The following is a 23573-nucleotide window of genomic DNA, read 5'->3' as shown; positions in this document are numbered from 1 at the left end:
ATCTACCTTAGTTCAATCTATGTAAGGAAAAGATGTATCAGAGGAACCTTTCCAGAGGTTAACAGCCTTTACACTTCACGTGTGTTTTGTTGAACAGTAGGTTTAGGATTGGTCATGTGCACAGTGCTGCTTCAGAGCCAGGAGCAGCCCAAAGGCAGGAGGACACTTTTGTAAAGGTGGGGCTTAATTGCTGCTGCTGTTTTTTCTTTAATACTCTGCAGAGAAGCTTTTGAAGTTACTATACAATTTCAAAAGACTTGAAATACTTTTGTGAGGTTTTTGCCTTGTTAATTTCGAACACTTCAAAAGCAGAGGAGAAAGACCACTAAGCAAGTATCTGGTAAAAAATGTGGTAAGTCCTGTAGTGTAAGACTTACATGTTTTTGGTATCATTTTAAAACATCACAGCTCAAACAAAACCACAATTTTATTTTTTTTTTTTCCCTTAGGATTTTCATGTAGGAGAAGAGTTCTGTTCTTGTTTTGGATCAGTCATTGTAATGTTTTCTTTTCACCTACTGCCTATTATAGTTAGCTGATAACATGGCAGAAGCCTCAGGACAAAGGCAGATCATGTGAGCTCTGCTGATGCTTTCACTGATTTTTTATCAATGGCATGAGAATATCCCTATGAATCTCTAGTCTCATCCTTGATGCCTTTCCTGCCAACCCACAGGAATCTACAAAGTCATTCTTGCCAAGCAAGAGTCATGGAGCTGGCTTTTCCCTAGAACTTGCACAGGAAAAATGAGGAAGTGGAGGATTCAGTTGAGTTCTATGAAGTCTCTCTTATTCCCGCTTTTAGAAAAATGTGTGGATTGTGGCAGCTGGAATAAGTTCAAACAACTTCAACACCTTGAGAAAGCAGATTACTTTGAGATTTGTAAGCACTGACTGGACCACAGCTTTAAACACAGTACAGTGGATTTTATCAAACTACTGACAGCTGAATCTGACTAGAGTAGCATCTGGAAAGCAATATACTAGCATTGCCCTTTCTTTCTAATCATGGAATTCCCCTGCCCCATCCCTTGAATGAACTATTAAGGCTGTATATTTATTTTTCTAAAACAGGTGATTCCTTTAGCCTTGCAACAGCAGTTTTCTTCACACACATGGCTTGTTCTTAGAAATTAATGACAAGAAGATGTGGAAAGCTTCCATGACCCTGATGGTAGGGTCACTTGGGCTGTCCGTGATGGGAGTATCTAGCTAAGTACTACAGAGCTGCCCTTTCTTGTGGTGCTACAGTAAACTTTGTAGTTTTCATAAGCCGGAACATCAAAAGACAGCAAGCAATGTTGCAAGCAGCCATTAAATATTTTTGTCTACTTAATGGAATACTGCTTACCTCCATGCTGAAGGAGAAATGAAACTGACATCACATGGTTCAGCAAAAATGCAAATAAAATGCAGAAATACGTGTTTTAATAGGTTGTGAAAGCTTCAGACTTAAATATGGTAAAGGTGTAACAACAAGTCACTGTCTGCTATAGTTCAGGAAATCAATGTAGTATTTTTAAACAGAATCATCCAGGAAATTCAGCTCTGTAACAGAGACTGAGGTGAAGAAGTAATATGTATCTTATTGTTGGTCACAGTTCCCATTTTGGAAAAAGCCTCACATGGGATTTTATTCTTCCTCTTTCCTGGGGCAGAACATGTTGGTCCTAATTATGAACAGAAATTTCTCCACTGTGCTTTCTGTTTTCCATCTATTCAACTACACCAGTTTCCAAGGAAATGCAAGCAAGTACAGGTCACATTTGAATTTGTTCCCTCACCTCAGGGTTTCTTCCCAGTACAAAGTAGTCAGGTGCTGTCCTGCTAGACACTAGTAAGATTCCCTGTGGCCATATGAAGTAGCCCTTGTTAGGCAAGAGGGCAGTAAAGCAGAGGCTTTTAAAGGCTTATAAAAGAGGAATTCAGCAATTAGACACATGACACGGCTTATTTCTGTAGGAAGGTTTAACTCAAGCTCAATACCAAAGATAGGAAGTTTGATAGGCAGTTTATTTTTTCTTTCTTCAAAAGTGCAGCAGTGAACAGGGTCCTCTGGAAGGGCACTTTCTAAACAGATGTTCAAAACAGCAGAAATACACTCACAACATGCTATAGCAACATGTGCTCACATAGAGACATACAAAGAAAATTCATTTTAATTGAATCACAATAAATGACAGTTGTTTCATTATATTAACACATTGTACTCAGCTTGATGAATCAGTCTCAAATTTAACTTGATTGAAAAGGTATGATATCTGCTTTGGGTGTGTGTTTCCACATACATGTCCCTGCTACAGTTCCATTCCCAAAAATGAAGAAGCCCAGGTTTCTGGGCCCATGCTGGGTGAGCAGGTACTGGTTGTATTTGCTTATGCTCAAGTGATGATAACAAATGTTGGTTTGTGTTAGGGTAACATAATGAAGTTATTAATTGTATTTCTCTCTGTATAGTATCTACTTTACCAGATCAGCTCATTAAAAAAATCACAGCTCTGCTTTTGATAATAATGATTTTTTAAAAGAAGTAAAAATCATGATCACATTTTATCTAAACTCAACTCTGTACCAGTAAGGCCCTTTATTTAAAACTCTGTACATTTAACATGAATGCCTTCCTTAACAAGAGGTATAGATGCAGTCATGGTCAAATAACACATGAAAGGGAATATCCAGAAAGACCATTTAGTTTTAAAACAACTTAGTTGGGAATTAGATCTGGGTAAGAGTTAAAGATCCTTCATAGTGGTTTTTATTATCAAGGTTAAGAATTAACACTGTTCATCTGAGGCTGTAAAAATATTCAGAATTAACTGCTTTATGGCAACAGACAAAGGTGATAAACTGCTCTTTTAGAAGGCAGGCAGCTCTTGGTTCCTGTTCTTCCTTCAATTGCATGCTTAGCAATTAAGTCTTTATCAAATGTGGGAGCAAATAAAATATTCTCCTGAACCACTAAGTGTAAAGAGTGATTAATTTAATTCTGAATATCAATTTAATAGAATATTTACTACTTATGCCAGATTTCAGGTGTAGTGTGGTTCTCTCGAGTGTGTTAAAGTACTGAGCCTTGCTAGAAATGTTTTACAGGTATGTGCAAGAGTATTAATTTGGATAAAACATCTGGTCACTCATACTGAATAATCTACACCAATTGTCAACTTTCATATTACTAATTAGGCAAAAAAAATAAATAATTCAAAAGAAAGTGTCCTTGCCAGGGCTTAAAATCACTTTAAGAAGAGACTCTATTAGAGATAAACACTGTTATGGGTACAGAAATGTTTTTTCTAATAAGGAGCAAGAGAATACACATTACTTGCACTGAAACTTGATGTACAACCCAGATTTGATAAGATGATGAGGGTTTAATGTGCAGCAGTTAATGTATTTCACAGTAGCCTCTACACAGGTACCAAAATGAAGTTTAAACAAATAACAGGTCTAAACTGCTACAATTCCACAAGCAAAACACTACCTACATGAGCTCAGTGTTGAGAGCATGAAGACAACTTTGGTTTGGTTTCTAGAGACAAAACAGTATATAAAGGATACTGATAGCCAATACTAAAGCTCGAGAAAAAAGAAAAAAAAAGCAGGATAAAGCTACAGTTGTAGTTGAGAAAAAAAAAAATCCTGAGTTTTTGAAAGCATGCAAGGAGGCTGAATATCCAAAACCCTCTGCATTTATGCAGATGCCTCAGCTGAAAAAGTCACCTTTCAACCTATTTTTTTTTTTCTTCCAAGTATTTGGTCACTTCTGAGAGATTTGAAACAAAAGTTCTATAAAAATCTAACCTGTAGACTACCACAGAAGTTTGCATCTCTAAGCTACATGAAGGACAACTTCTATGCCTCAGAATTAAAAGCCAAAAAAGCTCAGCATATTTTGCTGTAGCATTGCTTGTATCCAGTTGGTGGATCTGCACACTGGGGTGCGCACTCAAAACCTTCACAGTTTTGAGTCATACTTCATTGCCTACTTACTGATTAGTTGAAATAATCATGCTCTCTACAGGGGTAAGAGATGTAAAATAACACTAAATAGTTTTGCTACAGTTTGTTTGACAAGGGAATGATTATCATGCCAGAAAACTGAGTTGATTTGCCCACAAGCAACACAAAACTTGTCTTGCAGAAGATCCATAATTCAATGTTTCCAGATGGTGTTTTGCCAGTGAATCTATATAGAAGTTACATGATAATGCAAGTTTGTGTGTTTTTCAAGATTTGGAAAGATACTCAAGTTTGAGTGCACATGATGGCTGCATTTCAGATAAGCAATAAGAAGTTTGAAAAGACACCATCCTCCTGCAGGGAAACCAAGTGACTTCTGACATGCAGACCTTTGGTGTAAAGGCCACTTTTTTGCAGGTTCCAAGTAGTTGGGTCTCAACCAAAAGCAACACTCTATGAAGTATTTAAACTGCCTAAAATAGCTCTTAGCCTAATATCTAGTGAAAAATGATTCTATGATTTATTTTTACCCTAGTTTACTTTCAAAATAATTTACCTTTAAGAATCTAATCAACATAAGAAAAGTTAGACAATTCAAGACATTTGGAGGTTAGAGACAGATCACCTATACTGTGGTGCCCTGGTTGTTGGATTTTTTTTAAATTTTAGTATTACTTCTGTTTGTGTATTAAAAACAGACTTAAGAGTTAGCTCAAAGCACAGGCACACTTCTCGAATGCTTGTTAGTCTCAACAATCTCTTTACTCACTAGGAAGTCAGTCTAAAACCCTAAGAGGTTTTTCAGTAGTACATAGTAACCCAGCCCAGCATTTCAAACCAGGAGGCTGAAATTACATTCTTATTTGCAACCTGTCCTACAAAATTCATTGGTCTCATCTAAAGTGCTCTCATTGAAAGAAACTATTTAGCAGATGGATTTTAATTCTGCACAAGACACTTGCTAGTCGGATCCTACACTTTTGACTAATGCCCTCCTATACTCTCTTTTGGGCTAGTTTGCTATTGTCCTTAACAGCCTGGAGCTCAGTACAGGAAACCTATAATTAAGCATAGCTTTTAAGAAGGTCTGTGACACTGAATATAGGTAAGCATTGCTGTGCAATAGCACCTGCCTATCTAACCTGATTCAAATACACATTTATTTCTTTTTTAGAACAAAATAAACTGTTCAGATTCATAGGCATAAGTTCACCTCTGTGCCTGTGATATGAAAAGGTACTCAAAAGACAAAGGTGGTAATCAACAATCTGAGCAAGACAGATTAGCTGTGTCTAACAATTTACAGTTAGAGTTCAGCTGTAAAATATATATATTGCACAAGGCAACCAGCTAAAGACAAGGGGTTTCCTTCCAAACAGGGTTTGAAAAGCCCATTAAAAGTCTTCCAGCTGTAATCAGCTAAAGTTAGAGACAGACCTGCTGCAGTCACTGGAGAAACTGGTCAGTAGGAGCCCATTGCAAGAGGCTCTTAAGGGTCTTACAAGAACTGTGCAGAAAACCTCCGAGCGCGTAGGCCGTGATTGCTGAACATGAGCCGTGGGTCAAACCTGTACCTGCAGAGAGGAACAGTCAGTGTGAGCTGCTTGCCTTGCAGTGACCAGCACTTCTAGAGAGACCTATGTGCTACAAGAGCTCTGGTACAAAGCTATGTGAGAATCTGCTTTCTCAGCAGTACACAGCAGTGACGATTTCTATTACAACAGATAAACTATAACAACATGCAACCAAAAAGCTGAGTCTCCAAAGAAATAAATCCTAGCTACAATGTACAGCAGCATAGGGGCATCTACGACATCAAGCATTCAGGAGATATATTCTAACAGGAAGCTTTGCTGTCCCAAATGCCAAACTTACATAGCATCTTAAGGACACTGTAAGGACATTTTAAATACTGCTTTAAAAAAAGCCTTGGTATGATTAGTGAGTGAGTTTTGAGACACAAAGTGCTATTTACTTTCAACAGCAAACACAGACAGCTCAGGTCCTGCAGGAAATGTTCTTGCAAACAGCATCTCCAGGAACAATCAGAGCTAGTACTTGGAAAATGTCTGCCTATAGAAACCAGCAGAGCTTTTCCTGGCTTGCAGGCAAACCTGATATCAGTCTCTTGACTACTCAGAACAGCTGAAGTGTACAGCTCTGCTAAGTCAATGTCTGACAACACTGAAGTCCTAGTATTCATACCATCAAACTTATACATGGTAAGTTAAAATACAGATGAACCATTAAAAAAGAAGTGTCAAAAAAACTCAATTAAAAAACTAGTATATATGACAATAATATATTCTATCACAAATACCCTCTATTAAAGCTGAATTTAAAAAATCCATAGTTACAGTTGAAAGTGTTACAATAATGAAGTGATCAGTGTTTACCCGGGATCAAAGACACCTGGTGTACGGCACGTTGCTCCTGAGCAGGACTGCAGCATCATTAGTCGATAGTTCATCTTTTCTAGAATTTCTTGATCAATTGTTTTAGCAATGTTATTGATCTGGTGTGGATCTGCAGTCAAGTTATACACTTCCACAAACACCTGTAAAGAAAGTTCCTGCACTGTATTAAGTCCAGAATGCTTTATGGCAGCACAGTCTCAGATGTTGTTTTGAACTCCACTGCAGCAGCCCCACACATAAGCTGTGTTCAGCCATGCAAGCTACATGGTCAAAGACAGGACAGTGTGAAAGCCAAGTTTTGCAGTAGCTTAATTTTGTTGGAAAAGTCTACTTCCACCTAAAATACTCACCTGCCACTGCAGATTATTTTCCAACACTAGTCTTATAATTCTAAGACCACAGTAAGAGGCCTTGCTTAAGCTGGCAATCTTTTCACTAATGGATCTCAAAATAACAATTTCATGACTGTCACATCAACATTCTATACTCATCAGATACTCAGAGCTGTCAGACCCATACAGATGTCTTGACTTCTCCATGTACAAAATATGCTGAATACAAGTGTGCTAGAGCTTCAAATAGAAAAAGCTTATTCTTGTGTGCATGTACTTTGAGGTTTGTCTGGAGGATTTTAGGGCAGATTTGGTTTTTGGTACATTACATCTCTAGTTTTGTCTGTGTTAGAGTAGGAGGCCTGACTGCAGATGATACTGATAAAAAACTGGTTGGGTTGTGTCTAACTTTGATAAAGACATATCTGGACAGACTTTGGCCTTTTTCTTACAAGGTTCACTGCAAGGTTATAGAAGCCACATTGTTGCACCTTCCCCTACTGTTGTTTTTTTTCTAGCTAGCTCAGATAAGCAGAATGACCCAAAAATGCCAGACATACTTTCTTAGTAGAAAAATCCCAAAGTGTCATGAAGAGTATTACTGAGTCAACTTTGTAGTCTACTTTTACAAAGAAATCCACAAGACTTGTTTAACTTGATCATAACTTGTCAGAAAGAGGAAGACCAACCAGGTTCTGCTAATTGATATTTTGGTTTCCTGTACAGCTTTTCACACTATCTAACTGCAAAAACATCTTGTGGGACTTCCTCCCCTGGCTTAAGTTTCTCATTGTAGACTACCACACATGATGTGTGGTGCACACTACTGGGCATACCTGCTGTTCATGCAGTGCCTGCACAGCTGCTGACAGCACAGTTAGATCTGTGACCCAACTGCCTCAACCCCCAATCCTTGCTGGAGCAGCTGTGTGCAAACAAGCACAACTAAAGATCAGCCCCGTGACACTCCACCTTCTGTATGTACAGCACAAGCTCCCCTAGTGAGACCTGAGCAGCCTCTGAAGGGGGAACCTTATGTCCCTTATACCCAAACAACTCAAGATGAGGTCAGAGACCTCTCTCACAGTTCTAACTTTACCTCTACTTTTGTCAGACAAACAAGCAAATAATAGATGAGAAATTATTAACCTGGAACTTCAAATCTTCCCAAGTAAAAGAGTTGAACACTGTACCTCTGCTGTGTTTGTTATCAAAAAATACTTATTGTTCAACAGAGACTGCAACATGGAATAAGGCTAAGGCTAAGAGAGAGAACTGAAGCCAGTATAGCACAGCTCCATGTGAGGCTGTTAAGTGATACCAGAAGGTAATAATCACAGTTTAGGCCTCACTCCCCTCCTACATCCTTTTTTTTTCCCAGAACCCAGCTACAGTTTTGGTCAAACATTCTCAACAGGCGATAAGTATTTCACTGTTTATCCTGCAAGCAATGCCAATCTGCTTTTCAGAGTGCTTCATGGGAACCTTGAGAGCTGATAAGAGTGCAGACAGGCACAGGTTGTGCACAGCTGACATCTGCTAGTCAGCCAGACTTACCTCCCGGTCATCAAATTCACAGTACTGCAGATCCCAGGAAGCTGACAGTGTCCTTACACAAGCATACGTGTTGTTATAGGAATCTTCACAGACACAGTCTGGGAAGCAGTGCTGTGAAGCAAGCAAAAACTTCAGGGCAGAAGATGAACTTTTCCTGGAGTCTGTACCAGCTCATGCTAACTGCAGCTAACAGATGAACACCAAGATCTTCATTTAACACATGCAAATTACCACTGGGGCTTTTAAACAAAAACTTGGTGATGTTATGAAACTCACCATGATTAAGTGCATTTTGTCTGGGAAGCAAATGTACGTACACAAAAGAGAATAGCACCAACAGGATGCTTTACTTTAGTAAAGCAAAGTAAACCTCATTTGATTTAGAGAGTTCCTAGTGCCTTAATAATCACAGACAAGAGCTGTGCAATAAGGTTACTGAAAGTTTAGAAAGAACATTATGCCACTGCCACACACTTGGCTTAAGCCCACACCTTCCTGCAAGTCTCCAGCCCTGAGGCTCCATAGATTCCCACTGAAAGGGTTTTTGTGATCTCTCTGATCATATGGACATCTCAATTCCACATGGCTGGACATCTCCTTCCAGTTGTCAAATGCTGCACAGGACCTATGAAGCTGTCTCTGACTTACCAACACACTGGGAGCTTGCATACAGACTCAGGTTAGCCCACACACCAAACAGGTTTAATTCAGCAGCTATTTCCTAATATTAACAGATTTTGTCTTACTTACTGTGACTCCAGGTCCTAGGCCAGGACAGGTAGGATCACTGCCATTGTATCCTTCTCCTTGGTACTCCACCAAGAAGTCTGATCTCCATGTGACATTTTTGTCTCCTCTCTACAAGAAGTTAACACAACTTAATATCTATTGTACTGTGAACTAGAAAAAAAAATTCTCCATGCTTGGAGTAACACTAACACTGTCTGTCCACTGCTTACTAGGCAGTATCAGTCTTAAATAATTAGCTTTAGGTTAGAAGGTCTTGTATAACTGGAAGACAAGTATTAAACTCCAAAAATATTAGTACACCTTCCTGTGAGGGCTCAAAAATATTATTTATAAAGGATCATGCAGTAATACCAAGTATTACTTGGCCACATGGCCAGATACTACTATCCTACAAGACAGGATTCCTGTAACAAGGCTGTTTCCCTTTGGCTTGTATCACATAGCCACAACAGATGGAAAAAGATACCCTTGGCAAAAAACCAACCAAGCAAAAAAAGAAACAGCTTTAAGAAACAACTAGGTTTTAAGCTGGTCTATATGTAGCTGCATTTTAAAAGACAGAGGAAGATGGAAGTTCACAGTTAATACAGAGCACCCCTGCAGGCATATGCAGCAAAACAATGAGTTTCAATTTTGACTCCACCAGAGTTTAAAACAGGTGCCTTCTACCTTCTTCTGTCTAAAGAACAGCTTAAGGTTTGGATACAAGGTTTTAAGAGCAAAGCACCATTTAAAGTCTGGATGATCCTTCCAAGCTTACTTTCCAAGTAAGCTGCCTTCAATTTATAGACTGAATTTAATTAAAACTAAACAGATCACCTGCAAGCAGCTTTATTTAAATAGGCTTCTGCTCACCTATTAGAAAAGTCAAGTTTACTTTATAAAACCACACACACTCTTCTAGAGTTTGGCAGGAAACACTAGTTCTACTGAAAATGGAGTCAAACAAAAGATTTCGTAAGAACAAAATAAAGTCTGCTTTTCTCCTACGCTGAGAAACGCTGAAGAAAAGATGGAAAAATGCAAGGTGGAAATAAAATACGGGCTTCAAAACAGGAATTATTATAAATGGGAATTATCCAAAAGATGACACAACTTTCTATTATAACATGACCACAAAGTTGTAGTGCTTATGAGAACACATCCGCATTTAAACATACCTACATTTTTCACTCAGCTGTGAGCATCCCAAATGAAAACAACATCAAAGAAAGAATATGCAGTATGAGTCAACCTACTCTATCAAAGGAAGTAACACTGAAGAACATTCAAAGGAAGTAACACTTCAAGAACCATTGGTTACTATCCCTGTCCCTACTTACCAACAGTGGCAACAGTGACATCCCATCCATCTGGGTCTTATTCAAGTCATATCCCGCAATATCCAGAATAGTGGGACCCAAATCAATATTTGCAACAAGCATCTGCAAGATGAGAAGATCTTAAATTCAGAAGTTCAGAACTTATTTTAAATATTCATATTTGTAAGTGCATCTAAAAACTACCTAATTTCATCTTTATGGGCTAATGGACGCTTGTAATATTGAAAAGCAATGGCAGGGAATTTGCAAAGTCAGTTCAAAATTCATTTGCTTTTGTGGCCTGCAACAGCTTAATTTGATTCAAGCAGGAACAAACAGATTTTTTTATAATGAGATCTTTGCACTACCACTCTGTGTGCTTCATTTAATGGACACATATATATGCAGGGCAACAAATTAATAGCAAAAGTGCTAACTGTGAAACAATGTTAAATGGGATTTCACTTCTTTCTTACCTTGTTTGTCTGATTTGGTTTTATCCCTGGTCCTCGAACTAGCAGTGGAACTTTGATATCAAACTCATAGAGCTGCCGTTTGTCTATTGGCAAAGAAAACTGGCCTAAACAAGAGAAGATGGAAAAAGTTAAATGGCTTCTTGTTTACATTATCAGCCTTGTGTTACCATAGAGTGGTTTGGGTTGGAAGGGACCTTACAGAGATCATCTAGTTCCACTCCCTCTGCTATGGGCACATAATTGCCACCAGTCCATTTTTAAAGAAGAAAGGCTCTTAATCAGAACTATATCAACAAATTGGAGAAGAGAACTTCAGAGTATAAGCCATATCTTACAAAGTTTAACAGCTTAGATACTGCACTTTTAGTTATATAATATGATACAGCCAGGTCTTTGACAGATTTTTACAGTTAACCCTCTTATACCAAATCTTCCTATGGAACACAGAGACCCTTCCTTTATTTCTGTCCTAATTTTATGCATATCAGGATACACTGGTAGAAATTAATGCTGAAAACCACAACCAAACAAAAAAACAATAATAAAATCCCAAACACCCCACACTGCAACTCCACATTGTTTTGCAATTCAAATCAGTGCTTCTCACATCTATAGTTTTCCACAGCTGCTTTTCCCATTTTCTGGAGTGGTCACGAGGGTGAAAGGTTATGCAATTCCTGGATCTTGTACAAATAAGCAGTAAGCAGTGAAAATTTTACCAGTGTGGAAGCCATTGTCTGATGTGTAAAAGATGTACGTGTTGTCTAACTCTCCATTCACTTCCAATTTCTTCACTAGTTTCTCTACCAGGTCATCTACTGACAGCAGAGTTTGCCACCTATACAGAAACAAAGTACTACACATTTGAGTGTGAAATTTGGAATGAGCCTGACTGCAAGTAGGGCATTCATATCTTGCTTCCAGTCAGCAATATATGCACTGTAAATGACTTATTTTGCTTACAAATTCTAAAAACAACCTTTGTAAACTACTACACTGTTTTTTTAAGGCTGCAATAAATACAGAAATATTTGTCCTCAGTTCTTGTTGATTTCTGTAGTGTCTGTGAAACACCTCAAAATGCTGATTACTTCTTATCCAGACACAGTGAACATCAACCTTGAAGCGTTATGCTGACAAAAAGTTAGTTATCTCCTGTCACTTGTTATTAGTTCTTTATATGTAGTTTAATATTAAAAGGCAAAACAACCATGAATTTAGTTGTCTTTATGGGATCCTTTCTGCTTGAAAGCTACAAGCTGCTTTATATTACTTATAATGTCAGAGTCCATTATTTAATGTATATAAAGCCTTTGACAGTTCTTTTCTTTGTCATGGGGATCACTGTTTAGAAAAGTGACTGCTTCTACTACCTTCTACAGACTAGTATCATGCTGAATTAAGTCCAGTTATTCAATTCTTGCATTCTGCTCTCTCTTGGCTTAAAATTTTGATGCATAATTTTACCTTAATGTTTTATAAAGCAAAAGTCTGAAAAAATCTTGGGTTTACATCTCCAAAGTGACAAGATAATGCCTAGTAACTGCTCAAAATGAAGAGTGACACTTAAGGTACTGTTTGTTTCAAAGCTTTTTAACAAAACACATCTATATTGTAAACAAATATCCCTGCTCTCTACTGAAAAAGGGAACAAGTCATGTCTGCATATTATTTCCACATCCTCTTTATAAAAAGGAATCTAGCACCTCCCTTGGCCAGTCAGATATTCCCATGTACAGACTGAGAGACAAGATTAATAAACCAGATTAGCTGGCAGACAGATTAACTACATTTGATGTACATCATGGAAGAAACTGGAATTAAGTGAAGATAAGGCCATTTTTAAAATAAAAACCTGTTGTGCACTGAAAGAAAAGCAATAGCAGGACCAAGTGTGATTTGTCATTTTTGTGACAAATAATGGCAGCAGTGAATGAAGCAAAAATTATCTGCAAAATGTAAACAAAGTTGAGGTCTTCTGAGACAGGTGCCAGAGAACTATCAAAGGTAATGACAACCTCTGATATTGATTGCCAGACTTGCTACAACTTTTTAAAAAAATCCATACCTTACAAATTCTGATTAGAAACCTTAAACAACAAAAAAATTCTTACCGCTTTCTATAAGCGTCATCAAGAAACTGTATTGAAGAGTTGCTCATTGGAGTCTTTGCTTGTCGAATTAACCAGTGCTTGTTCTAAAGGAAAAAACCCAACAAAGATTAGCATACGAGAGAAGTATCAGGTTTTAAGCCTCTTAGAGCAACAAATTATTTCTGTGAAAAAGTCAGGCTATGCTATCAAACTGACCTGACTTCAGTTTTCCCTGTTGGTTCATGTAAAATCTAAGCTTCAAGAGTAGGACACATTATATTATGCTCAGCCCTTGATGAGAAGAAAACAGAAGTAGATCTTTTCAAAGCAGTTCATGGAAGAAAACTGAGAGGATCTAGGGAAGGCTATCTTAGAGGTAAAAATGTGATAGCGTAAGACAGATTTGAGGAAGACAATGTGAAGCATTGAGCATCATTCTAAGATTAAACTTGGTTCTCAAAATCAAGGTACTTTTGGGACTAATATTGGTGAGCATCCCAACAGGTAGGAAGGTGGGCAAAAGCTCTTGCACCCAAAGCAATTAAAATTACTTAAGGAATAATATAATTATAAAGAGGTGAGTTCAAATATCTGTACCAGCACCACTGTCAGATTCCTGGCAGTCTAAGGAATCAGGGCTGGTGACTACTAAATGAAACAGAGGATTACCATTTTATTTAGATTTTTGACTCCAAAACAAGAGCATTTCTTCAATCATCATGGATTCTTCTAGATGCATTCCCAACTTTCAGAAACAGTCCTTTTCTTTCCTCACCTACACCCTCAAAGTAATGGAGTAATATGATGTAATTAATATAAAAAGTGATATTCCTGCATTGAAGGATCAGTCGGAGCTGGGTCACTTGCTGTACAAATACATGGGAAGGTCTGTTGTGAACAACCTGAAGGTTAGTATTAGTGGGGATCAGAACAAAGAATACAGTCATGCCAGTGCAGCTTTACACTTTTTCATTTAGTAGGTCAGAGATGACCCACTCATCACCCTCAGCTTGAGACTGTATTTAGCTGGTCACTCCTCTGTGTAGAGCCTCTTGTTATGCAATTTCCCTCCTGTCACAAGGAAATTACTGAAGGGCTCAGGCTTCAGGGACTCAAAGTGACTAATATCTCCTGCAAATACAGTTCCCCTGTTCTTGACTACTAAAGGAAAGATCTTTGGCATGGAGACTTAATACTATGTCCAGTTTACTTTAATTCAGTTGTATTCAGCTGTTTCTTTAGAGTAAAAGAATTCCCTGGAGAGTGAGTCTCAGGTGAAAGAGGGAAAAAGTAAGGAAATACAGCACAAATCCTATCCTCAGCTCAGCAGAAGTTCTTCAGAGAACAAAGGAGCTGACAACATCACCTGTGCACCAGCCACCTTTCACAAGGGCTGTGCTTAGGAAAGGAATTTCATAAGGCACAACCATGCTGGGCAACTCAGGTGGCAACCGACCTAGTGCAGCAGAATCCTTCCCTTTGAGTATTTTGTTCTTCTCACCTTTCCCTGAAGTTTCAAAAACTTCACACAGCACTCAAACACCGTTGTGGATTTCAGTATTCACACTGACTCAGTTCTCAAATCTGCTTCCCTGTCATGTCTCTTCCAGCACTAACATACAAAGCAGTCCACCAATTCTGCTGCCCCCCTAAGCTACATTCTTAGAGAAATTTTAGGAGATTGAGGCAATAAAAAATGCATTGCCAGCAGAATCAGAACACAACTGAGCTCTGATTTTGCAGGAAAAATAAGGCATGAAACAGAGATACCCAACACATATCTTACTCAACTTCTCTTTTAGAACAGCTTGGACAAAATTCATCTGGACTATTAATAATTCTGCTTGGGAATCTAGACAGCAGCTGCTCACTTCATACAATTCATAGCTGAGGATCCAAAGGAGAAGTTTAACTCTGACCAGTGACGTATACAAGAGCTTAATTCCAATTTTCATGCAGAGATTCTGCCTGAATGGCTCCTCTTAGTAGCCCTTGCCCACATCCAGTATAAGGAAGTGAGGCAACATTTATTTAGAAGTCAAGACTCAAAATCAAGTACAGTCCAAGACTGTCAAGCAAGCATTACAACATCAGTGAGGGTCTTACCAATATACATGTTTACTGCTACTGCAGGAATCATGCTTGCCCTAGAGAATAGTGAAGCTCTAGAAAACACTGAAGGCTGCAAGAAGACTTGGCTTCAAGACCACAACACTGCCAGCTGCAGAAATGCACATTAGTTGTGTCTAGGAAGGAAGGTAATTGCTAGTCTGTTCCTCTAATAAAACTGCTGGATCCACAGATATTAATTGCCAAACATGAAATCCAACATTTTGTTCTGTGTTATGCAAAATATGCAGAGATTTTACATCACATAAGGGAACTACACATATTTTGCTACCTGCTGACTTCACTGGTCAAATTACTTCTAAATCAATATATTAAAAGCAGCAATGGAGTCTTAAGACAAAATCTGGAATCCCTTTATGGAAGAAAAAACCTCCGTCTGATTCCCACTCCCTAGTCTGAAACTTAAAAAGACTGGGCTAAAGTATTCTTTACTGCCTGCAGCCCTTTTCTGTCCTTTCATGTTTTTCTATCACTGATAAGCACATGGTCATTTTGCAAGCTAAAAACACTCCTCAGTTAAAACCAGGTTTCATTCTGTACTACAGGAGTCACAGTGACCTGAGGTATTACTGGGCTTCTGATAGGCATATAGGCAATTTTATCTCAGTCTTAAGATTAGAAGCAAATCTTGAAGTGAAATAACTGAACACTGAACAGCAACGGTTCTATATTTTAAATTACTTGAATAAAAAATACAAAACCTGTTTTCACCAAATTAATTGCTTGTGAAGTTCACTTACTGGCAGAGTAAATTGCAGCAGATTATTCTGAGCTAGACCATATCTAGCCATATTTGCTGGCAGTGGAAGGTACTGCCCTGTCACAAGAATGTCTGAATTTGTAACATTACATCATTTTAGCAAACAAAAAACAAGTTCTCAAAGCACTTAGTAACCCTGGGTCCTATGGTTCATGATTCCAGAGTCCTCTGATTAGTGTGATATGCTTTCACCTCGGGGAAGCTTTGCAACAAGCTCAAGGAATGGACTGCCCTCATCCACAAGCAGATGTGTGAAGGAAGACAGGGCTCTTGCCATTCTTCACCCAAGCCTTGAGTAGCACATTACCTATGTGTTTCCCTGAACATACTGACAGCAATTAGAAGAAATTTTTAAGAGCTTCAGAAGAGTCTAGAACTGGGACACAGAATTCACTTTTTATCTTTACCAATCATAATTCCATTACACTATCATATCAGTTTTGCCACTATGCTGTTTTTCTTTATAAGACATTAGAGTGCAAATATCTCAAAGTCACAATAAACTTATCTGACCCTGACACACACCAATTCAACATGATGAAACAACCAGCAGTCATAGTACTTGCCTATTCTAATCTAACATGCAAGTCAAGGCCACTGCCTCCTACTCTCACAAACTAGAATAACCTACACAGGTTTTTGCTAGTTATCTTACCTTGCCATGAATATTAAAATTGCTGTTTCTTGGTGCACTGACATTCTGAAAGCTCTTTGTATACTGTGGAGCAGGTGTCCAAGGGGAGTGCGGTGCTGGGGTTGCAATCATCATGAAGAAAGGTTCAAAATTAGATTTGTACTCCAAGAAATCCAATGACATGTTGGCCTGTGAACAGTGTTGTTGGAGAAAAGTCATGGCTCAAAGGAAAACAGCAACTATTTGACAAATCCAAACTAGACATTTGTAACTTATTTAGAGCTCAGTAATACCGCAAACATTTAAACTATTTCAAAAACTTACCTCTTGCTCATCTACAAATGTCTAGAACAGCAGCTCATGATAAAAATAACCCCAAGTATTCATGTTAAATAATTTTTCCCACATCTTCAAACGACTTGCTACTTTAGACCCTTACATTAATTAGACCTGGAAAGCTCATCAGAAGTTTGTGCCTGTTCCAAGCAAACAACAAAATCCACCCATACTCTGGTTGAATCAACTAAAATCAGAGCTTTCTTCAGCATAGTCCAAGTATGAGACTTTAAAATGTCATCTCCCATATGACAGACACCAGTTTAAAAACTTCTGCTTGCTTCAGAAATAGCAATAGTTCTAAAAAAAATTAATTCACCCCCACTGTTTATAGCCTATGCTCATTCTACAGCAAGCTGCAAGATTACAAGGGGTGAAGACAGAAGGTCTGGTGAAGAACAGTGTTGAAATGCACTCACACCACTGCATTTTCATTTTAGCCTGTACACAATTTCAAGTAGCAAGTTAGAAGAAATTGCAAATTCCATTTTCACTTCCTTTAGGTCAGCCTTTAAAGTTAAAGCTTCAAAGGTATTGTAGATGAGTTCTTCAGTATTCAAATCTTGCAACGTTTTTTCCTGTCTGATTAGTATATCCCATTTTGGATATCTTTTTCTTTCTCTCAAAAAAAAAAAAAAAAAAAAAAAAACAAAACAAAAACACCAGGAATTCCCTCTTCACTCCTTTTAAATTTAGCACCGAAGCAAGCAGATCTCAACTTCAGTTATATGACAGCAGAGTCAAGGAAGGATAAGAATCCTTCAGAAACTCATAGCAGTAGCCAACATTTATTTCGTTAGGAGCTTAAACTGCAACATGTGAGAAGTGCAGTAAAAAGATTCAGGTGTTGGGATGCTTAATACCAAACTCAAGCGCTCAGTGCCCTCAGACAAGAAAGCCTGAGGAGCCCATTAAGCAACCCAGGAACTTTGCATTAACAATTTATTCCTGCCCAGCCAGTGAATTAAACACTGTCACTGAAATGCTGAATATGTTTGGTAACTACAGGAAGAAAGCAGAATGCAACACACTGAAAATCATGATACACTGCTGTATCAACAGGTAACATACCACAAAATTAACAGTTAATGCAACAGTGACCTGTTGGACAAAATGCTTATGAGCTGCTGAAGGATCAGAAAAGCCCAGTACAATGCCAGTAATATGAGTCTCACTTCTGGTTTATCAATTCCAATCTAGCTTTAGATGATGTAAATCTAAATTTAATCAGACAGCTGTTCAGTATCCTGAGAAACAATCAGTGCTGTTGCTAGTGAGCAGTTGTCCGTGTTTAAGCACCCAGTGGAATTAAACTCTTCAGGGTCTCAATGAAACACTACAAGACTGCACAAGGAGACATTCCTAGAGAAGAATTTTTGTGAGTGCTAACCTATACACTGTAACAGTACCAACCCAAGCACTGTTACAGCATGTCAAATGATGACTCCAGCTTGGCAGTCGGGGATATTCTCCTCACTCACAGGCCCTGCTACTTGCCAAACAGAGCTAAAGTAACCCTGCAATAAGAATATGACATCTTTGTTATCTCTCTACTTTACGCAGATAGAGGCTAAAACCTCCCTGATCAGCTACACACTGCCCTCATATACTATGAAGGGTTGATTAGGCTTTAATATTTACAAGTTATCAGACTGATGGAATTTGAGACTACAAGATACTAACACCTCATAATACCTAAGAAACAAAACATGGTGTGAAGTTTATTTTTACATGCTTCCTACTGAAATCCTGGCCCTGTTAATCTGTTACAGAAATTGCATATTATAATGAAACATATCCTTGTATACAGCAATTTTAATCTCTGCCTACTTGTTCCTCCTGCAGCACAGCAGTCAGTATTAACTCCTCAGTGAGGCTACTGGCTAGCAAATGGCCAGGTGGAATCCCTTTCCTCTCCACAGCTCAAACATAAACCTGTCACTTCTAAATATACTCAGAGTGTTGCTTTGCTCATAAATGCCCACCCACCCTCATGACAGTACAATTGTCCATTTGTGAACTAATGCAGCCCAACACCCTTTTCCAAGTCCCCAGCATGAGGCATTATCTGGTCATAAGCAGCTTCTGCACCACGCTTGCAAAGTTTCTTACCAGTACATCTGTCAGATAATCTACACTGTAGTTCTCACCATGCCTTCGTGCTTTGCCATTTACTGAGAGAGTATAGTTGTAGTACTTTGAATTTTTCTCCTGTGGAAAAGAAAAGTAACACAGATACTTATGCAAAGCAACAGGTACAGTGATTACCAAATTAATTGCCTGCAAGCATTTGTTAAATAAGGTTATGAGCATCTGCCATAAAGATACTGCAAAAATTCTCAGAAGTGGTCTCCATCAATAAAACCAGTTTTAGTGCTGTCTCACACTGCTTTGGCCTCACAAATTGGTTTTTTCCTCTGGGCACTCAGCAAGAGTACCTCTTGTAAAAGCCACAGATCTGATGTACAATTGAGGAAAAAGGAGAAGAAAATTTGCATTAAATCATTAGATATTTTTTTTCCTGCTCTTTTGTGACCAGCAAAGTTAGAACATTAGTTGGATTATAAAACAACCAAAATTAGTTAAAAAAAAAAGACACATACCAAAGCATACCAAAAACTCCATCCAGGAGGGACATGACCTACTCCCCCTGCATCTTCTGCTCCATACTGAAAAGAGACAGATCATGACTCACAGTTTCAATTATGATGAATTAAAGCTAGACATTATGTTTCATACTCATATGCTTTATTCAACACTACTCAGAAACCATGTTAAGCCAAATTCAATTTCAGAATGGGAAAAACCACATATATATGCATATAAAAACACATATAAGGCCTGTTAAAGGAACCAGGGTTCAATAACTAAACAATAACTGAAATCTTAAATAAATTTAATAAATTTAATAAATTTAAATATTATTCCCTGCTCCATCCTGCATGTAAAAATATGCAGAGAACCTGGAGAACATAGTGTACATCATCAAATAATGAGCAGTGATCAAACATGCATGTGACAAGACACTTGCAGGCTCTGTGATAACAGTTCACAATATACTAAAGAGAATTCCACACAGACCAACAGCTCCCTTCATCTTCCCCCAACAGGGATAGGAACTTCAAGTAATGCTAGCCTCTTACCACTTCACTGCCAAATAATCTACAACAACTAGCCTTTAAGACAGCAAAACAGGGAAAGCAGCTGCTGAGTCAGTGCCAAACTCAAAACAGAGGGTGCCTTAGAGCAACACAACGGGTTTTCTCAGGGCAGCCCTCTTCCATCTACATGGCTGGCCTAACTGCAGGCATGGGAGACTCTGCTGAGTCAAGGGATGTTCAGAGGAAGCCAGTTAAGTTTTTCTTCCCCTTGCTGCCTCAGGAACACAAGTAGACAAATTCGTGACTGGCTATGAAAATTCATGTTGCATTGTTTTATTATACCACCTATGTTTTTCACCATGAGATGCAAAGAAAACCTGCTGTTAAAAACCCTGCAGCTCACAATCCAATTCCATCACACAAGAGGAACACCCAGTCTTACAGCTTTCAGGGCTGATTTTATATCTTACCATGAACTACCAGAAACTACAACCAAGTTAAATGGACAAAATAGTCTAAAGCACACATACAATTGACTCCATAATAAAATGTTAAGTAACTGCTGTAAAAGAACTCTGAAAATATCTGTTCTCCCAATGAATTTACCTCAGCGGACACTCAACTCTTAAAACAAACCTCAAAAAAAAAAGTAAATAAAGGACACCAAATACCTCATTTAAATACTTTCCAGCAAAGAACGTTTGATAACCACACATAGCTTTGAGCACTGCAGGGAAGGTGTATGGTTCTTGAATCTTCTGCCATAACTTGCTGCTACAGTTCCCTTCCAGAGTGTTATTGACAACGTGATGATTATGTGGATATTTTCCTGTTAAAATGCTAGCTCGACTGGGACAGCAAAGTGCACTGGGGACATACTGGAAAAACAGAATGAGGAGATTTAAGACTGGGATAGTAAACCAACTTTATGTCAACATTTATAGTTTTCAAATACCAGCTAACAGGTTGAGCAATATGTTCACCAAAAGTAAAACCTACTTCTTTCTAGACACCCAGAATTATATCCCAAGTATCTTCACTAGTGAAAAACTGCACATGAAGCCAGTTCCAGGTCTCTGCAGCACATGCCCTTCAACTTCTCACCATCAGACTGGACATGGCTTTTAGATAGGGCAAGAACCCACTAAAATACTGTTTGATCATTGACTCACTCCATTATTTTAGCCATGGAGATACACTAGAATATTAAAAGAGTGAGGTGACTTTTCATTGTGCATGAAGCTGATGAAAATTTTGAGCAGCTTCTTTTAATGCTTCTCTGTTTCTAAAAAGAACATTCAGACTACGCAGCTTTAATTTACAGATTAAGGAAGTGAGCACAAGTGCTTTCAGAAAGTGAAACTTTACAGATTTTAAACCTGACTTTAAGTTAAATTCATTTTGAGACCTGAAAGTAGGTAGCAACTGAATTTTTAAAACCACATCCATATCTACAGGTTTCATAAAACTGTTATCATTTTTTGAGACTTCAGATGACCCAAGATAAAAAAATACAGAAATGCACACACCTCAGAAGTTCAGAGAATTAACGCAAACACTTACTGCATTGACAAAGGTTATTCCCATCTGGGCAATAAGAGCATTAGTCTTCTTTAGGGGGGTCTGAAAGGAAAGCACCAAAAGGGCATCAGCTAAAAATGCAAAGATGCCAGGTAAAGCCAGAGACTTGAAACAGGCTGCCTGGAAAAAGGCCCAACACCACTGTTTTTAGGCACCACCCCAGCAAGACACTAAGAGTGCCCTTTCCTTCTGGCTAGGGCCTGGCGTGGCCATAGCGATTGCACAAGCTGGCCCAAGCGAGCACAAGTGCGGGGACTTTCCAGGGGTATCTGCAGCGGCAGAGGCTGCTCCAGAGAGGCCCCAGCCGAGCCCGGCGGCTCCGCAGAGCGCTCATTCCCCCGCGGGCAGCGGCCCCGTTCATCGCACGGAGCCCCACCGCCACGGAGCCCCACCGCCACGGAGCCCCACCGCCACGGAGCCCCACCGCCACGGAGCCCCACCGCCACGGAGCCCCACCGCCACGGAGCCCCACCGCCACGGAGCCCCACCGCGGCGCTGCCCGGCCTGAGGCCGCACTGAGCCCCTGCACGGCTGGGCTGGGCCCAGCGCACCGACCCCGCGGCCGGAGGGACCCGGCCCCACCCCCCGCCGGCCGCCAGGTACGGGCCCCGGGCGGGCAGCGAGCCCCCCTCACGGCGCTGCCGCCGGCCCCGCGCCCCCCGCCGCAGGGTTACCATGCCGCCCAGGCACACATCCTGGTCATCGGTGAGGATAAGCACCACGTTGGGCCTCCGCGCCTGCCGGGCTGCCCGCGCCGGGCCGAGCAGCAGCATGGCGGCCAGCGGCAGCGCCCGGAGCAGCGCGGCGGGGGACATGGCGGGGGCGCGGAGCGGGGCCGGAGCGGCAGCAGCAGCGGCAGCGGCAGCGCGCGGGCCCGGCCCGCCCCCGGCATATGACCGGCAGCGCGGGGGGGCGGTCACGTGGCCCGGCCCAGGCCCCGCCTGCCGGGCGCTCCGCTCTGAGGGGCGGATAAACAGCACGGGGGCGTGCCGGAAGGATGGAGCCGCCTTCTCGGCGGAAAAATAGGTATCTCAGCCAAGCGGCAGCGCAAGAGGCAATGGGCAGAAACTGACGCACAGGAAGTTCCACCTGAACATGAGGAAGAGCTTATTTTCTGTGCTGGTGACTGTGCACTGGAACAGGCTGCCCAGAGAGGTTGTGGAGTTTGTCCCGCTGGAGATATTCAAGAACTGTCTGGACGCAGTCCTGTGCAATGTGCTCTGGGATGACCCTGCCTGAGCAGGGAGGTTGGACCACTCAACCTTACACATTCTGTGATCTGTCGATCCCTGACCCGCGTTAGTCGCGGTGTTACGCGTGTGGCCGGGCCCCTGCACCGCCGTCGGTGCCGCAGACAGAGCCCAGGCGCGCCCGGCTCCGGCGGCGTGCGGACCCGCCTTGCGCTCCGGTGCCGTGGGGAGCGGCCACAGCACAGGTACTGAATTGCTGGTAAAACCGTGTCACCCCTCCAGCGGGGGAGCAGGAGCGGGACGGCCAGCAGGACGGCGGTGACCGCCGTGTCAACCGCACGGTGCGCGGGTACCGCGCCGTGTCACCGCTCCCGGTGTCACCGCCCCGAGGCGGAGCGAGCTCCGCACCCTGCCCGCCCCTCAGCAGGTGCAGCGCCCCCGCCCCGGCCTCTACCACGGTGCGCGGGGAGGGAGCGGAGCCGGCGCGGCATTCCTGCCTGGGCTCTCCCGCCCGCTTCCCCTTCCCCTGCCCGCCCCACCCCGTGCGACCGCGGAACGGGCCGAGCCCGGAACCCGGCGGCGGCGGCGCGGAAGATGGATGCGGCGGAGGCCGGCGCGGGCGGCCGGGCGGGCAGCAGCGCCGACAGCCTGGCAGAGGAGGAGGAGGACGAGGACGAGGCGGGTCCCGGCAGAGGCCGGTCCAGCCGCACCTCGTCGCTGGTGAGCGGGCTGCTCACCGAGCTGTACAGCGCGGGCGAGGCGGCCGCCCCCTCGGGCAGCGCCCGCTCCCGCGCCCTCCGGGAGCTGCAGCAGCGGCCGAGCCAGGTCAAGTACCTGCGGCTGAAAGGTACAGCCCGCCCCGCCTGCCTGCCCCTGCCCCTGCCCCTGCCGCCGCCCCGCCGGGCCGGGAGCTGCCCCTGCGCCTCGCTTCTCCTCTGTGCGTGCAGGCAGTGCT

The 23573-nt window shown here is 41.3% G+C and overlaps 2 protein-coding genes across 3 annotated transcripts in view; one reads left to right on the top strand and one right to left on the bottom strand.

Moving 5' to 3' along the window:
* Positions 1 to 1994: 1994 nt before the first annotated feature.
* On the bottom strand, positions 1995 to 22328 carry GNS (glucosamine (N-acetyl)-6-sulfatase). Its single transcript, XM_056513856.1, has 14 exons — positions 22103 to 22328; positions 21411 to 21470; positions 20519 to 20725; positions 19350 to 19415; positions 18859 to 18957; positions 16432 to 16599; positions 12908 to 12990; positions 11513 to 11631; positions 10794 to 10897; positions 10339 to 10440; positions 9017 to 9124; positions 8267 to 8377; positions 6357 to 6517; positions 1995 to 5534 (listed from the first exon to the last, which is right to left on the bottom strand). The coding sequence occupies exons 1-14, from the start codon at positions 22241 to 22243 to the stop codon at positions 5459 to 5461; spliced, it is 1605 nt and encodes a 534-aa protein (XP_056369831.1). The 5' UTR covers positions 22244 to 22328; the 3' UTR covers positions 1995 to 5458.
* Positions 22329 to 22481: 153 nt separating this feature from the next.
* Positions 22482 to 23573, top strand: part of TBC1D30 (TBC1 domain family member 30) — a 52335-nt gene continuing 51243 nt past the window's right edge. Inside the window, exon 1 of one of the 2 annotated variants that reach the window (XM_056481821.1) lies at positions 22482 to 23465. In XM_056481821.1, coding sequence (XP_056337796.1) covers positions 23213 to 23465 — 253 coding nt within the window. In that variant the 5' untranslated portion in view covers positions 22482 to 23212. The remainder of the gene's footprint in view (positions 23466 to 23573) is intronic. The other variant, XM_056481822.1, reaches the window with a different exon arrangement.

Source organism: Oenanthe melanoleuca, chromosome 1A (assembly GCF_029582105.1).
Source record: "Oenanthe melanoleuca isolate GR-GAL-2019-014 chromosome 1A, OMel1.0, whole genome shotgun sequence".
Classification (NCBI taxonomy): domain Eukaryota; kingdom Metazoa; phylum Chordata; class Aves; order Passeriformes; family Muscicapidae; genus Oenanthe; species Oenanthe melanoleuca.
Note: the sequence above shows the minus strand (reverse complement) of the source record. Positions and strands in the feature narration are given on the sequence as shown.

Bases quoted from the DNA above. Each gene is read 5' to 3' on its own strand.
- GNS (XM_056513856.1), bottom strand. From the start codon at position 22,243: ATGTCCCCCGCCGCGCTGCTCCGGGCGCTGCCGCTGGCCGCCATGCTG. The intron at 16,600-18,858 runs GTAAGAAACTTT...CACTGTTCACAG, and splicing joins ATTATCTGACAGATGTACTG to GCCAACATGTCATTGGATTT. The intron at 11,632-12,907 runs GTAAGAATTTTT...GTTTCTGTATAG, and splicing joins GATGACGCTTATAGAAAGCG to GTGGCAAACTCTGCTGTCAG.